Source organism: Lissotriton helveticus, chromosome 10 (assembly GCF_964261635.1).
Source record: "Lissotriton helveticus chromosome 10, aLisHel1.1, whole genome shotgun sequence".
In the NCBI taxonomy this organism is placed as follows: Eukaryota; Metazoa; Chordata; class Amphibia; order Caudata; family Salamandridae; genus Lissotriton; species Lissotriton helveticus.
This window is the reverse complement of record NC_136071.1, coordinates 695,431,203-695,448,427: the sequence shown is the minus strand read 5'-3', so window position 1 is coordinate 695,448,427 and position 17,225 is coordinate 695,431,203. Positions and strand designations below refer to the sequence as shown.

At 40.5% G+C, this 17,225-nt stretch overlaps 1 protein-coding gene across 4 annotated transcripts in view; it reads right to left on the bottom strand.

Annotated features, from left to right (window-relative positions):
- DPP6 (dipeptidyl peptidase like 6) overlaps positions 1 to 17,225 on the bottom strand; it is a 2,254,101-nt gene that overhangs the window by 107,732 nt on the left and 2,129,144 nt on the right. For all 4 annotated transcript variants that reach the window (XM_078663245.1, XM_078663244.1, XM_078663246.1 and 1 more), the window contains exon 18: positions 768 to 866. In XM_078663245.1, the coding sequence (XP_078519371.1) occupies positions 768 to 866 (99 nt within the window). The remainder of the gene's footprint in view (positions 1 to 767; positions 867 to 17,225) is intronic.

The following is a 17,225-nucleotide window of genomic DNA, read 5'->3' as shown; positions in this document are numbered from 1 at the left end:
GTTTAACTGAATATAAATTATTTCTTATACATAATCAATTGGAAACATGCGAAGAGTATGTTTTTCCTATTACATTATATTCTCGCTACATCCTGTGGTTTAAGGGATGGCTATACCTTAATTGAGAACGTTGGTAGATGATATCTGATCGTTCAAATCAAGTAGGAATTTACACATTGGAACTACACATTTTGCATATTTATTATTCATTAGAATTCCAATTTATGTATAAATTTAGGTAAAATTAAATGTACTATTGTGGACATAAGTACACAATGTTCTGCCATGTGACAGATCTGCCATAACAACTAGGCCTGTGTAAAATGTTCCGTAACACCAGTGTAATGGTGCTTACTTGCCAAATTTAGCATTTTGAGAAATTGGTGAATTTTTGACTATTTTGTATAATGTAAAGTTTGCATGATTTTTCCCTGTAGAAGACTTGTTGTAGTTGTAAATGTCTCACAAAAAACATTTTCTCTTCGATTGTCTCCTGCCCGTATATCATATGACTTTTCTTTGCGATTTATAGCCTCACAGAAAAAAATTGTATGAGATACCATACCAGCAAAATGTATTTTGCGTAAAAACATAATTTGGGAAAAATTGTGCATAGATAACACAAAACAAATCCACAAACCTGTAATTGAAACCCAGGTCCACAGGACTAAAAGCTTTACATGTACTCACTAGGCCACCTCTCCCACTGGCTTGCACTACCTCTCAAAACCTCTACCGCAAACAGCCATTAAAAAAAAAAAACTTACTGTAATCCTCTATTTTGATTTCTCGATATTCCACTTTAGGCATTTGTCTCGTTTCCATTGCTTGTTTCACATTCTCATTTCTTTCGAGCTCAATTATGTCTGTAAAAAAACGTTTGGAAGCAAGACAAATCAATGTTAATGCTTTTCACTCAGGAGTAAGATATTACATTTTTGACACACTTTAGGACAAAATTGCAAACAATCCTGCTTGAGGCAATCAATGTTACATGCCTTTCATGCTTTGATCACTGCATCTTCAAGACACAAAAATGACAAAGCTTCACCTCTCAGATATCGAATATACCCTGTATTTATTTCTCTTCCTGGACTTCTAGTACAGACGCCACTTGCTGTATCGTTTCATAATTGCTTACACAGTACCACTGAACTAAAATGCACGTTCCAGTATATTTTGACTTCCTTTATGTTTTATTTTTGACTCTAAGTTCAAGTGTAACGTCATTTCTTTTTTAACTGCAGTGAAAATGTAAATGAATGACTTTCACCAAAGTGGAAAGGAAGTTTTAGCAAACTATTTTGCAAGGAGGATATGGCCATGAATATCCCATATGTTTTTATTTGGAAGGGGTACCACTTACTTCCGGTACCTCAGTTCATTCAATCACATGTGTACAGTCTAGGCCTGGGCGTAGGACTATGCTACGCTTGTGTAGTTTGCGCAACTACGCGAATTGCACGTAGCACTGTGCAAAAACGTGAAGCGTAGTGGGCATTTTTGCTTGCTCGCGGTCCTCAACATCAAGTTGGGGACCGTGAGCTAGTAAAATGACATCCCGGCGAGACTTTTTCCTCGTTCGCAATCAGCAACATCAAGTTGCCAACCGCTAGAGTGGAAAATAAACCTCCCGGCAAGATCTCAAGGCAGGGAGGACAGGTTTCTTATTGAGAGTGGTCGCATATGCTCGCGACCGCTCGCGATGAGAAACTACCAGTCCGCGTTAAGAAAGCTGCAGCTCGAGTAAAAATCTACTAGAGCGGCAGAAAATGACCGCTTACACTGTGCAAGATGCTGTTTGCAATGATTGCACAGTGCGGCAAGCATCCGGCACTGTGCAATCATTGCGAACAGCATTTCCCTACCGCACTACGCAGTTCGCGTAGTGCTACGCGTAGCTCGTGTAGTGCGAAGTACACTTTGTGTAGCTACGCGTAGTGCTACTACGCGAACTACGCTCAGGGTTAGTCCAGACCTGTTCCGACCAGTGCTCCCCCTCCATGGTAGTTTACAATCATGCACCCAAGTAATGCGCCTAGCCGTAGCCAGGGTTGGTAGACACCCAAGGTCACGGCCACCATTTTGGCCCCTTGCTTCATCCCCTCTTTTGCCTCCCATTTCTAGTTTCCTGCTATATGATAGTTAGGGGTTTTCTGAGGTGGACTGTAGGGGTACTAGCCTGTGAGGTCAAGGGGTGTGGCATGCCCTCAGCAGTTGAATCGTGCCTTAGCACCCGGGCAGACTTCTTAGTACCCCCGCATGACTCCAGCTGGAGGACCTCTCACCAGAAGCAATGCTCCATTTCCTTGGTCCCATTTCCGCAGTCCAAGCTGCCCTGCCTACATTGCTCCCACATACCAAGACAATTGATGCATACCTGCTGGTACTATCATAGTCCCATCCGCACGGCACCCCATTTTCAAAGTGACTCAGACTCCATCACCAGGCCGGCCCTTCTCCTATCATATTCACATACTCTTCCCACTTCATCTAAACTACTGCCCCACTCAAAATACTCCATCCGTTCCAAGATAATTTTCTCTTAACTTAGTCACAGTGATACAATTCTAAATAAATTACATTTGATTGACACGTGTTTCAATGACTTCACTGGATGCCAAACTAGCAGCCATGTCAACACTAACACAGAGTTCGTTTTTTTTCTCTTAGGTAACTGTACTATTCGCTGTTATGAAAAGTTTAATAACAAAATACAAATGTCAGAAAAAACGTAACCAATCAAAATTCTAGCCTTTAAAAAAAAAATCTCTAGACGAACGGTAAAAGTAACAGCCTGTCTAATAAGGTGTAATGGTTCTCCTTCTCAACTCTGCAGTCCAGTATTTTTATCAGAAACTGAATTAATTTCCACATATTTACTATGGTTTCTGAAACTGCCCAACCATCATCAATTTATGTTTATTGTGATAAAGGTTTATTAAACAATAAAATACATTAAAATATACAATAAATACACGCATATATAGGTTAAAATGTTAACGAATATTGCATTTTACAGAAATAAAAAATTGGTCCAGTACAAGTGCTGTTACAAAGTATGGCATGTCTACTGAGAGACTTATGCAGCTAAGCGGCACAATACTCCATATTTGAAATATAAAAACAGCCCAATCACTGGCACATAGTGAATTGCTAATTGCAATATATAAGAGATTGTGCAAAAAACTGTGACAAAAATACTCATTTCAAATCTATTTGATTCACCCCTGTTATCTTTTAGTCTTGAAAAATGCGAGGTTATGGCGATAGTTGTGCAATTATCAGGCTGTGCACTCAGTTGCGCACTTACATTTTGTTCCGCCTTGAGCTTGGCAGGTGTGTATAATTGGCACATGCTGAAACACAGTTGTAGGTCTATAGTGTCACAGTACATGTGGAGTTGGGACTGGTACATCTCTACTTAACTATTTATACTGACCTTCATGGTATAGGGGTAGTCGATATTCTGCATCCAAATTTTTGTGGGTCAAATTAAAAAAACGTGATCACACAGTAGAAACCCCGCTACAGCCTTAGTATTTGTCTATGGTGCAATTTGGGGATGTTTGTGTTACATTTCAAACTCCCATCCTCACAAAACTCTCTAGAAGAGTGTTTCCGCAGTGATATTTTAATAAACAAACTCTATTGCAGTACTTTTAAGATTGATATGATGTGTCACTTCTTTGTGGAAGGGTTGTGCCTCATGATTCTGAATATAGGTATGTTAAAACCAGTCATGCTAAATAGTCAGAGAATGTTCATATAAACCAGTACAAATAAATAGGAGTGTGTCCTCTTTCCACTTCTACTAATAGAGAGTTGGACATTTGACCCCGATTTGCAAAGGCATCTAAGAGTAGGTAAAAAAGTAGGCTTGTAGAAATACTTCCCGCACTTGTCAAAGCGCCTGTGAATCGGCCCATGGACAGGAGGTAAAATGTTTGGCAATGTAAGATATTTAGAGGTGCCCATCTTACAGATCAAACGTCAGTAAGTTACGTTTATTGCCTTAGGAAAACATGATTCGCAGAATTATAATTAAGGCTCCCTGTTTTCCGTTTTTACTGATTTTTACAAATAAATACAGACAGAAAACATTTATTTTCTAGTCTTTATTTATTTTAAAATAAGGATAAAAACGGAAATTGGGTTTCTTTTTGAGTAATTCTAAATACTGTCTACCATGACTGCCAGGCCAATAGCTGCGTAGATTGATTGTAAGGGGGCTAAAAAAGAAAGGACTTTTAGTAAAGAGGCTTTAACGAAGTAGATATGACCATGGTTGGTACTGAAATTTGCATATTTTCTTATAAGTACATTGATTTATCTCTTGCGGGTGCTTACAGCATTGAAACCTAGATGGCATTCAAGCATGAGTGCACATTTACCAGTTAAATATGGAAATATACTAATTTCAGCTTCGTTTTTCCACAAAACCCAAAATAAATATGGTTAACTACAGATAAAGTTAACAAAAAATAAATATTGATAAATACAGATGGAAATATAAAAAAATAAATACCATAAAACCGGGAGCCCTAATTTTCATTTCAAAGGCCTGTGGTATACATATGACATACATAGAAAATACTGCCCAGTGCTACTATTTAAAAAATATTTTCCAATACGTATTGAATGTGCAGTAGCATGAAACCTGAAAAGATGCAACAATGTCTATACACGTGAGAGCATCGCAGCAACCAACATTTTAAAACTGAAAATTTCATTATCGTCCTCATAAAGCACATAAAAGCACCATCCATGCCTGTGGGTCCACTGCAGCTTCTTTCAGCTTTCAAATCAAGTCCCTGCTGTTTCCCGTCACACACTGCTGCAAGAGCAGCGTGGTTCCCACATGGAGAGCCAATGGGAAGCCATTTGCCAAGCGTGCGACTAGCTAAATAAACTCTGCTTCGTTATGCAACAGATGAAATGACTCACATACAAAAGAGCTCTTTCTCTCTCTCTCTGTCTCTGTCTCTGTCTCTCTTTCTTATACCACATAATGCTTGGGTCGTCTGTGAGTAGCTTGGTAGCCCTGAATCTTCATTGCATAATGATTATACGATCACTAAAAGGAAAAACTCAAATTATTCGTGGATTTTTCATTGGTCATATCTGATTTTCTATATGAAAAAATGATGGCATCAGTAGACTATAAGAAGAAATGGGTGGTGCACTGCGAGGTATATGAAAGTTAATGAAAAGCTACTTAGTTTTGGGTGCTCTCATGGGTGGAGTTTCCGTCAAAACGCCAGTTAAATATGAAGAGAAGTTGTGTATGCATAGGTATGCAAATACATCCCCAAGTGAGGCACACCTTTGATTGTCATACAATGAGTTGAAAAGGTAGTGATTCAAATGTTATTTATTTTTTCTCCTGAAATCTTCAAATAAATGTATTCGATGATACTCCGCGCTTTTTCGCATTCCCGGAGTAGCGCGCCTCGCTACCGCCGACATGAACACTCCGTGACAAAGGGCTCCGCCTGAAATGCATTGGAGAAGTACGCGTTCATGTTTCTACCATTAACCGCATGCGTGCGGGCGGAATTCCGCTCGTACGCTGAGAATTTTAAAAGCGCACTTTACGTGACGAGCTGGGCTCGTCATCAGCGTGCGAGGAGGCTACCTCATGACGAGCCCAGCTCGTCATCAGCGTGGAAGGGGTTAATGGATTACCTGATCATCGAATGATATGCAATTAATATCATCGAATACATTTATTTGAAGATTTCAGGAGAAAAAAATAAATAACATTTGAATCACTACCTTTTGAACTCATTGTATGACAATCAAAGGTGTGCCTCACTTGGGGATGTATTTGCATACCTATGCATACACAACTTCTCATCAGTAGACTATATACATGTGAAGTACACAGTAATCATATTGTATTGCAGTTGGATTTATATAGCGCTTACAACCATGACGAGGCACTGAAGCGCTTTGTATGCGCATCAAAAGATTATTTTCTCAGTTGATGCTAGATTTCTTTCCCCCTCAAGCACAGCTCCTCTCTTATTAAATGCATCACATTTTAGTAAAGTTTCAGCTGACAAAAAATTATATTGTGAATTTCAGAAGATGGAAATTTAATGAAAATAAATTTTATTTGAATATCGATGCATCACTGAAGGGCATTCTTAATCACCTAAGCAATTTTGTAATTTTTCACTTGAAAATAGATAATTCTTCTGAACATTTTCATATGTACTTTGCTACTGCTGAGAATGATTTCTTGCCCTTTGCCGCCTCATCATCATGTTAATAATGTTTATTTATATTCACATATCGCATATTATATAACATAGTCAAACGTGCTTACATAAATTCACATACTTTTGATACAAGTATGCAGTGATTACATTTTTCATCTAGTGCAGAAGATTAAAAATGATATGCAAATCCTTTCAATCTTCTTCAGTTGCCTGCGCCTGCCCATTTAATCATCAGACATCTCATTTCCATCTCAAGACAGCTCTGATTAATGTTTTAAAAGAATTGTGAAAAATGAGCTATCAATTGACATCTGGCAGGGGTTCTGAAAACTGGAAAATAAAATTTTGTAATTTGAAACAATAGCTGCTGCCTAAATCACAAATATGCATCCAAGGGGAATTTTCAGTCAGCTTCACTTTTTAGGTCTGACCTATCGACTGCTTTAGACGTCTCACCCATCTCATATGAATAAATAAAATATATTCGCATAAAAACATGCATAGATGAGTTTTGGGTCAGGCCTCTTCAGTCATTGGTCTTTTCAACTGAAATTCTTATTTTGCTTCTTTTCACAAAGAGCATGCAGCAGGGAGCAGCAGTCCAGCCATTGGCTTTCTTGCGGTTTGAGGGACATCATTTTACATGATCACATGCATGTAGGCATAAGCATCCATCTAAAAAAGTGCAGTTCACTGCCAGGACTGGTTTGCCAAAACTTTACTTGGCCAATGCCTTTATGCATTCCATCCTTTAGTGTTTATAGAATGTCTTCATGTCAAAGTAGCCAATTTTCTATGAGACAAAAAGAATATTTTCCTACGTGCGCATTAAAACTAAAAAAAGGTTACTAAACCTGTTTAAAGTACACCTCTATCCTAGGCAGTGTTTAAGTTGTAAAAGAATAAGTGCCAGCCCACAGTTTTGTTCAGCAGCCCACAGCCAGCCTTATCAAAGGTCAGGGTACTGAATACCAAAGCTGGATAATCTTGATTCGACCACCTGCCTCTTAAATCCACCACCACTTGCCCTTGATCAAAGTCTGTTTATGGAAAATGCAAAAACAACAGTTGATGGACAGAATGCAGAACAATGTCATACATTCACCCCAGTACAGAGATCTGGGCCTAAATCCATCGATTTTTTGCTCACCACACCAACCCAGTTGAGACATGGCCATATGCAAATCAGCCTTGACCCTGGCCAGAACTGCCAAGCCATGTCTTCTCTGGACCGGAATCAAGCATCCTAGGACCGGTTTCTGGCTATCAGCCGTCTTCAGCCAGGATAGCTTGACTCCAGTGGTGTGGAGAGCACGGGACTCAGGTCTGAGCATACCCGTCCCACTCGAGGTGACAAATGCAAAAACAACAGTTGATGGACAGAATGCAGAACAATGTCATACATTCACCCCAGTACAGAGATCTGGGCCTAAATCCAGCATATGGAAAATAAGTACCAATCTTCAAAAATGAATGCCAGTGGGTCATAGGTGTAACCACGGCTAAAATGAAGCACTGCTGCTAGGCAACTCCGTCCTGCATTAACTTGTTTTTTATTAAGAACTAGCTTACCCGTCGCGCGTTGCTGCGATTTTCGATGAAAGGAAATTCAAGGAAACTCATTATGATAACATTCAATTTACATTGTGTCATTTTTATTGAAACGTATTCATTTTAATATGGAAAACATTTCAAGGTGACGTTTCAATTCTATTTATTTATTCCAGTGCTTGTGGATACACGTTTTTTTGTTTTTCCGTCTGGTGCGTACATCAGTATTCGAAAGATTATGAGGATCCTGGGGGGCCGATATTTAAAAATAATTTATAGCAGAAACCTTCGTGGGAGTGTACTCAACAACTTCCCAAAGTTTCATGGCGATCGGATGAATGGTGTTTTAATTCTATTTATTTATTCGAGTGTTTGTGGATACACGATTTTTTGTTTTTCCGTCTTGTGTGTACATCAGTATTCGAAAGATTATGAGGGGCCTGGGGGTCCGATATTTAAAATATTTTTATGCCAGAAACCTTTGCGGGGGTGTACTCAACAACTTCCCAAAGTTTCATGGCGATCGGATGAATGGTGTAGTAATGCATATGCCAGAAACCCTCGCGGGAGTGTACTCAACAACTTCCCAAAGTTTCATGGCGATCGGATGAATGGTGTAGTAATGCATAGAGGACAAACAGACAGACAGGCAGACAGACATACATTCATTTTTATATATATAGATAGATAAACTGCATTGAAATTCTACATGCAAAGCCTTCATAGCATCCCAAAAACCTGCATAGAAGCCGTTGTAGTATTTTACATTATAAACTCCCTCCGTAGCATAGACATATAAGTTTGATATTCAAGATTAGAGAGACTATGATGAGGGAACATGAAATGACAGCTTTCCATTCTACCAGTGATTGCACAGATTGTAAGCAGTACTGGGTTATTGTCTGAGGTGATCTTAGGGCAGACTTCCATTTCAGCGCCTTGAACTAACTGTAACCCAGCAAAGATCATGAGGGCTGGTTAGGGAGCCTTTTATATCACTTTTGTGACACTGATGCACAGATCAGGAAGCCAGCAGACTGGCCCTTTGAATCACTCTGGGGACCTGGGTTCAAGATGAAGTTCAGGCCCAGTTCTTCTTCCCGGATAAGAGGAAAGCACGCAACAGGTCAGCACAGGAGGGCAGCAGTTCCTTTAGAGCAGCAGTCCAGCAGTGTGGCAGTCCTTCCTTGTTGCAGCAGAGCAGTCCTTCTTCCTAGCAGAGTATCCACAGGTCCAGAAGCATACTGAAGTGTTGGTGTCTGAGGTCCTACTTTTATACCCCGGACCCTTGTTCTGGAAGGTGGGAGAAGCTTCTGGACAGTGGCTTTGAACTGCACATAATTTGTTGCCTCCTCAGCCCTGGCTCCAAGGTGGCTGAAGTGACAATGCATGGCCATTAGGCCCTTTGTGTGAAGGCAGAGCACAGGCTATTCTGGTGTAAGTGGGGCTCTGCTCAGTATACTATCCTACCAGTGGATGGCCCACTCAAGTACATTGTGTGACTGTCTTTCAGCTACATCCAGTCATGGAACCCAAGACAGGCTACAGGCACAAAAGGGTTAAGGACAGCAAGATGCTACCTTTCTGAAAGTGACATTTTCAAAATTGTAATGAAAAATCTGACTTTACCATTAAAGAGGGTTTATCACTACTATTCTATAGACACCAAACATGGCATAGGCACCAGCTTCTAATAGGAAATTTCAGCTAATTAAATGCAATAAGGAATCCCCAATGTTATCCGATGGAAGGGCAGGCCTCACAGTAGTGAAAGACAAATTCAGGAATTTTTCAATACCGGGACATATATAAAATAGGAGTACATGTCCAACCTTTTAATTACATAGCACCCTGCCTTATGGCTTAACTACGCTTTCCTTAGGGGTGACATATGTAATAAAAGGGGAGTTTAAGGTATCGCAAGGAGAATTAAATGCCAAGTCGACATGGCAGTTTAAAACTGCATTTAGGTTGCAATGGCAGGCCTGGGACAAGTTTTACCATGTTAATTAAGTGGGTGGCACAATTAGTGCTGCAGGCCCACCAGTAGCATTTAATTTACAGGTCCTGGCCATCTGTAGTGCCACTTTACTTGGGACTTACAAGAAAATTAAATATGCCAATTGAGTGTAAGCCAATTCCACCATGCTTTAAGGAGAGAGCACACGCACTGTTTAACTGTCCTAAGGCCAAAAAAAACGGGTTTCAGCAAAATGGAAGGGGTGAGGCAAAAAGTTTGGGGGAAGTCCACCCTAAAGTTGACTGGTCTAACAATCAATATTACAATTGTCCAGACAACGTTTAAGTGCATATGCACTGAGGTTTCTGTTGGCTGGAAATCTTATCTGTTAGCCCCAACTGAACTGCATTAACTCACATATTCAAATATTTTCCTTTAGCTTCCCCACAAATTACCATTTGCACCTTACTACCTCAATCAATCACAATTGATTTCCAATTTTCTACAGTCAGGAAAATGGCAATAGGATCAACAAAACAAATGCTAAACCTCTCCCACCTAACCACAGAAGAGATATTCTTGCAGGAGTTGTCAAGAGTGGAGATATACTGAGTATTTGCCCTCATGACTAATATCCCTTGCGAAGACAGATACATTAAGAGCAAACCATGAATGTGTGTTACCACAACATCCAGCGATACCACACCCCAGGCAACTCGTGTTCTTGGTATATTCTTTATAGAATCGTGGCATGTATTAGAACCAATGGACTGCAATAAATACATACAATCTCCGGAGATTAGCATTAATAGGATGTGTATGACCTTCAGACGTCTCCTTTTGACCTCCAGTATGTCAAATCCTGAGATTTTAAGCAAGTTAGCAAATATCAGCTCCAGATTTGTGTGGGTCACCAACTCACAAAGTCATATCCAATGGATATAAAACACCAAACATCATTCTTGCTTGTAGGTGGCCTCAAGCACATAAATCCCCTTCATAAGGCTGAAGACTTGAAAAGCTTTTTAAAAAATCCATTAAGTTATTCCAATATTATTCCACTATGGATGAAAAACACCTGACCGAAACGGTCCATCCTTGCTGCTTGCTGAGTTATAAAACATAATTCTGTTCCCTGTTTTGGTATTTGGATTTTGCCATAAGAAGGTGTGCACATGTCACTACATTATCCTCATGAAACCTTTTTTCCTTACACCTGCTGTTCAAATCTGAAAAAATATTTCAATGTAATGGGTTTTTTAAAATAGTGGTTTTGAGAATTTGAAAACATACCCACACATTTGATGATTACCTCTCATTAACCTTTCAATTCACATTTTTTTAAAGATACATTAAGCCTCAGATATAACTATGTTCATAAATAACAAAGTGTTGCATTATTAAGACTATGACTCAAATACAGTTTAATAAAAAAAAACTGCCGTCCAGCATTCTTGACATTTTTTACTGGCTATCTTTTCAGTCCAGATCAATCTAGGGATCATTTGATTCAGATGAGTGAAAAAGTACTTTAGCTCATTATAGCCTTTATAATTTGAGAATGTCGGAGGCACTTTATACAAGATTCTGCCCTGTAATTCCCATTTATGCAATACATGGTGCAATAAGCTTATACATGTAACTTTTATTAGGACATTACTTTCAATCTGGAATTGAGGACATAATCTGCCTGAGTTATTTATCACCAATGGTGCAGCAAGGGTATCATGGACACTAAAGCAATTAAGGAAAATGTCTCTTCTGTTCCCTGGTTTGGTACTAAAAAGTAGCAGTAATGAGATATAATCAGAGACTTACAAACCTGGCTAGAAACACACCTCTGTGTCTATCATTAATAGTTAAAATCTCACCCAATGAATATCAGACTTTGTATTCAGGAGAATGAAAAGACAGAGCTGTGTGAGATGCAGTTGTTATTTCTGCTCTGTATAAGTAAAATCACGCGGGTTTGATCTAGGTGATACGAAGAGAAATTCAGTTCTATTTTAAGGGCATAAATTAGATACAGACAATGTGACACAACATTAAATCAAGACTATATTGCAAAGCTCAACAATACATAAAAAGGGCAAAGTAATTACCCAAATAAACTCTCATAATGTTCCTGGGCTGAAAAGAAATTCCAAAATGCTTTCACATCCTAAGAGTACTTAATCCTATGAATTAAGACCTAAAGTATTTCAGAATGTAAAACACTTACTAACGATGTCACAGGGCTCTGGACTTGGACACCCACTGTATTTCTAAACAAAGTTCTTGTATCTAGGCCTTCAACAAAAACTGGGCAAAGGCAGGCTACCAAGTGGTCCTCCAATCAACAAAAAAGACACACAGTCAATGTCACCTTATGCATCCTTAGCCACACTACAAATTAAGGAACCACGTTTGAAAATGCAATATTGATTTGGGAACGTAGTACCCTCACCAACTTAATAAACACATCCTGCTTTGATCTGTACCCAGTACTAAGAGAAATTCTGCTCAACCCATGGTAGCTGTAGTAAAAGCAACAGGTAATTTCCTCCCCAGAAATATGTCAACATCAGAAAGTACCAACTAATGAAAAGTTAAGAAAAAAATAAAAAAGACTTCTCAAACCAATTTAGAAAAATAGAGAAACATGTGCTGACCAAAAGGCACCAAACAATCAAAATGGGGTAACAACATCTAGAGGCATTTATTTTCTTAAGTTTTAAGGCAAAGGTACGTGGACAATGTAAGAGTCATTTGGCAGTTGAAAAGGAACTAGGCTTGATTTCAGGACAACAGCAATGAAACAAAGGTCAAGTTACACCAAGCTGTTCCCACCATCAATGCTTTTACCTTCGGAGTTAGTCTATTTTTGAAACTGCATAGTATTCCAACGGGGTAAGGTCAGAAGTTGAAGTTAAGGAAAGTCCCTTAAAGTCAGTTACAGCATCACCAAGGTGCCACTGATACTACTGATTTTGATGCCAAAAGCTACAAGCAAAACATATCTGATTTCTGTAGAAAGAAAGCTTGTTTTGCTGTTGTGATAGATCTGCTGCATGCCTGATCAAAGTATTTATCTTCAGATATGCTAATTTTTGTTCTCAGAATTCACCAGGGGAGGCGGGCTGGAAACTGTAGGCTGTCGGGTTCCACAAGCCTGAGATCCAGCTTTCAGCACAGAAAAAAGGTCTGCATATGATGACTGTTTTTTTGCCTGACGATGGTACAACTTGCTTGGTGAAGGCCGAGCACCTTGTCCCCATCCTCCCAAGATGAAAAAAAGGATTAGGTCCAACTTTTCTAGAGCTTCTTGGAAAGTACATCCTAGTCACTCAAAAGCCCTCAAATCAACAACGCAAGCTGCTATGCACTAGTTCTATCTCCAGCAATAGTTTCCGCAAGGTCAAGTCCTCAGTTGGGCCCAGAAATTGGCTTTCTAGGAATCAAGAGTCCTTCTGCTGCTTTTTGTGACCCTGTAGCATGTAACACTAGGTAACAATGTGTCCATTGTAGAGCCATTCCAGTCACTGTGTGCTAGACTGAGTCAGAGGTCCTTAGATCGTCTTCTTCTTCTAGTAGTCAGGCAGAGTCTTCTTTCTGCCAGATGTTTTCTTACCTGGTTCACAAATGATCTGAAGAGGAGGGGTGAAATGGCAGTCTTATTCTGTGAAGTATCCAGTGAATGGAGAGTTTCCCACACCCGATTCTAATTAGGATATTGAAGAATTCCCACAATATTTCTTTCAGCACTTCAACTCTTGGTTTACTGCAAAACCACCCGGAATTATTCATCCAGTATGGCTCTTGTCACCTGAAAGAGCTCTGGCTCTTCCCCTAGCCAATCCTCTATGGAAGTGAGGTGTCATCTTCTCTGTCAGGGCTAGAACTAATTTTACCTCCCACTGGGGAGGGAGCCTGAAAGTCTAGAGTGGCTTTGGGATTAATGTATGGTACCAGTTGCTGCCAACCCCATTTGCTCTAGCCAAGTCAAAGGAAGGACTCTGAAGGCTACCTTTTGTTCTTCAAACTGCCCAACACTTCCTATGTGGCTAATCTCTGCTAAGGGACAACTTGCTGACAATACACCTGTTTTCCTGGGCCCAGAGGCCAGAAAATTGTATTCCAGTGTCAGGCCCATTCGCAAGTCAGCCAAGTATATGTATTCGACCTCAGGAGCATGGTGAGAGAAAAACACTTCTAAACTGGTTTACTCTCTGGCTGGCAAGTACAATTTTGCAAAGTTACTTTTACACTAAACTCATCAAAAATCTGCTTTAGTCATTGCACTAAATTCTGAATCTGAGTGAGAAAAATTGTTCAATCATTGCTCTAGCATTTTCATGGGTGAAGATTGAAATAATGATTGTATTTATACATGGGCCTGTTTGTATAAGACACAGCTTTACATCGACAGTGAAACAGCTTTTCAGCAATTGTTTACTGTGAGTTAATTGTATTGCCAATGTGTAGCATGCCAACTTTTTTTATTTACTAAGCATCCAGCATTGTTCGCTTACAGGAACACTTTAGAGGTGACAGGCAATATATAAAGTAGTCTTATCAACATGGCAAGGCAATTTTCATTGCCACGTGTTCCTCCTTTAAAGCTGCTGCATCCCAGAAAAGAACAACAGTGCTCCCTGAAGTGGCATATGTTGGTCATATATGTGGGTAGTGTAAATACACACTACAACCCATATGTGAAATGTAACTTCCACAAAGCTAGTCAGCTTGTGTGCTAATTTACAATGGCCTTTCTGGAGAGTTATGTACACTAACTGAGTAAACACAATTATACAGTTCAATTTTAAGGAAGGAGCACATACACAGTGGCACTGAAAAGTAGTGTCACAGTGCAGAACAACATAATACCAGCAAAATCAGGACCCATAAAAAGGCAAAGATTCAGGACACCATGCTGGAAAGGTGGCCTTCAGTACAATGTCCTTCTATTGGCAGAGTGGACACAAAATAATATAATGTGGCCCCTCTCCCCCCTCTGAGGTATTTAAATTAGGAGTGAACCATACACAACAAGGGCCAAGATTTAATTACCATGTTTTCGCGTAGGTATTTGCAAGACCCTGGGCTTCACAAAGCAGCACAAATAGTAGCATTGATCACATTTCTGATGTAAAATATTTTTTTGTTAAAATTGAAGCATACGCTGTGCTAAAAGCCACTACAACACCAAATACCTGAAAATTCATACATAGCGAGTGTAACATAGATTGAACTGTGCAAAAGCTTTAGGATTCCTTTCAAAGTCAGTCCAGCAAAAGTCATGCATAACTAAGCTTTGCAAGGAATTCTGCCACTTGGTTTTGCATATCTGTGCTGTGAGGTATTCTCATTGATTTAATAACATTACATCCATGGGCGTGTTTGTCGATATTTCGATATGAACTGTATTTAGCAGGACTCATCAAGTCTTAAGTCATCCGACTAGGCACCCGATGTAGGAGTAGTGGTGTGTTCACATGGAAATCAAAATCCTAAATGAACCTTCGAAATGAATGCGGAACACGGTGTAGTGAAGCGAACGTGCTTAGCTAAGCAATGCTCTCCTCCCAGTATGTCTCAGGCCATAACAAAGTATAATTTGTGAATGGTGCAATATTACAGGTAAAGCGCAGTGCCCTTCAATATGTGTCTCGTCCTCCAGAGTCCTCAAACTACTGGAGGATGTCCCTGGGCACAGGGTCTAACTTGCAAGAGGCAATCAGTAAACAGCCAAAACTCTAGTTCAATTCCTTGATCATTGGCAATCTCTGACGCCTTCTGGATCCTAAGTCTTGAATATAGGTGACAGGTGCGCCTACAGCATCACCCATTCAAGCATTAGACGTGTACTTTCTTATCCCTTTGCACTTACACATATATTGGGTCGGATTCATATGGAAACTTATAGTTTGGCCCTGATGAAAGCCCATTGACTTCATGGTGGGGTGATTAGAAAGGAGAAACATGTTGATCAATCAGAAGGGTAAATTAGTCCTCTTTTCTTTTATCTTATAATAAATGTGGACGTAATTAAAGATTGTTTGGTTCACCACTAGCACGGCTGTATGAGGAGTGACTAAGACACTTAACCCTCCACACCCAAGGTGTTACCGTCACCACACCTGTCCATCATAAGGTCCCAGGACCCAAAACACTGTAAGTGCTTCCCTGCACTGCAGGGTAGTAGCCCACGCTGAAGACCATGTAATCGGCCTGAGGAGTAGCCCTATGATGACGCCTGCATGGTGGGTGAAGGCTACTGTCCTAAAAAGAAAGGATTCTCATTTCAAATCTTAGGCACTTGTGGCTGGTGCTTGTGGGTGAAAGGGGCGAAGCCCCGCCCTTCGGGAGAAGAAGAGGAGTACTATGGAGTGCACGAGCAGCTCAGCAGGAGGACTGGCAGCTCCATCAGAATTGAGATTGTGAGGTCTTTTTGTGCAGGGCGTGCCACTGCACCTGTGCAGGGCGAGGTTCCCACTAATCCCTGAAGCACAAATGAAAATGCTTGAATCATTAAAAAGGTGCACTTCCATTTATGAAATGCCAGGGTTTGCTCAGACTTAAAGTGAATATTGTGTAGCCCATGGCGCGTCAACTTCAAATCACTAACATACGTTTTAATGATAGAAGGAAGGACCATCAAACACAGTCGAAGTATGAGTGGGTGGTGTGGCCTGGATTTCTGTGCCCCACCCAATTTTTACATTCTCATCACTGTTGGTTGGGTGTTGCGAGCGGTTGGGGAGGAGTCTGTTAGGCAGATGGACTCACAAACTCCTCCCAAGCCCTTCATAACTTCCAACCAGCAGAATCTCAGAAGATGTAAAGCACAGGAGTGCTTCCTGCTTCAGGGTGTGAGTTGAATGTGCAATGCATGTTGGGAATGCTTCCATCATGCAGGGAGTGCCCCTGGACTCCAGGTCTAGTGCTGCTTGTTCTTTGTTCTCCAAAAGCAAAGGCAGCATTATGCAGTGTGAGTGAGGGGTCTTCAAGGAGCCTCTCACCTGCCTTCTGACAGAGGATTCAGCTGTCAGCAAGAGGCCATACCGCAGGGACTTCAGGCTGTCCCTTAGCAGTGCAGGTGCACTGCCAGTGTGAGCCTGCATGGCTGGCCTGAATGCAGCACAGCAGCCTCTGACCCTCCTTCATTCAAGTCATTGTTTTGAGAGGGGGTGGCTTGTTTATATTGCACGAAGATCTGCTCTAGTGTCCCCCATGCTTCGACTCAGATCTGTCCCATTTCTACCTGACAGAGAACAGATGAGTTTATTCTTTCAGAGCCACCAGAGAGGCCCTGGAACAAAAGGACTCAACTGCATCTTGCCACCAGAGAGCGTTTTACTATATGGAATAATAACTGTTCGGCACAATGCATGTCAGATGGGTCTGACTAAAACTGTAGGAATAAAGTTCATCTCATGACAGTTAGAAGTAATCACATTTCAACACAGACAAAAATAAAGCAACCATGTGGCTATGCGAATGGTGGA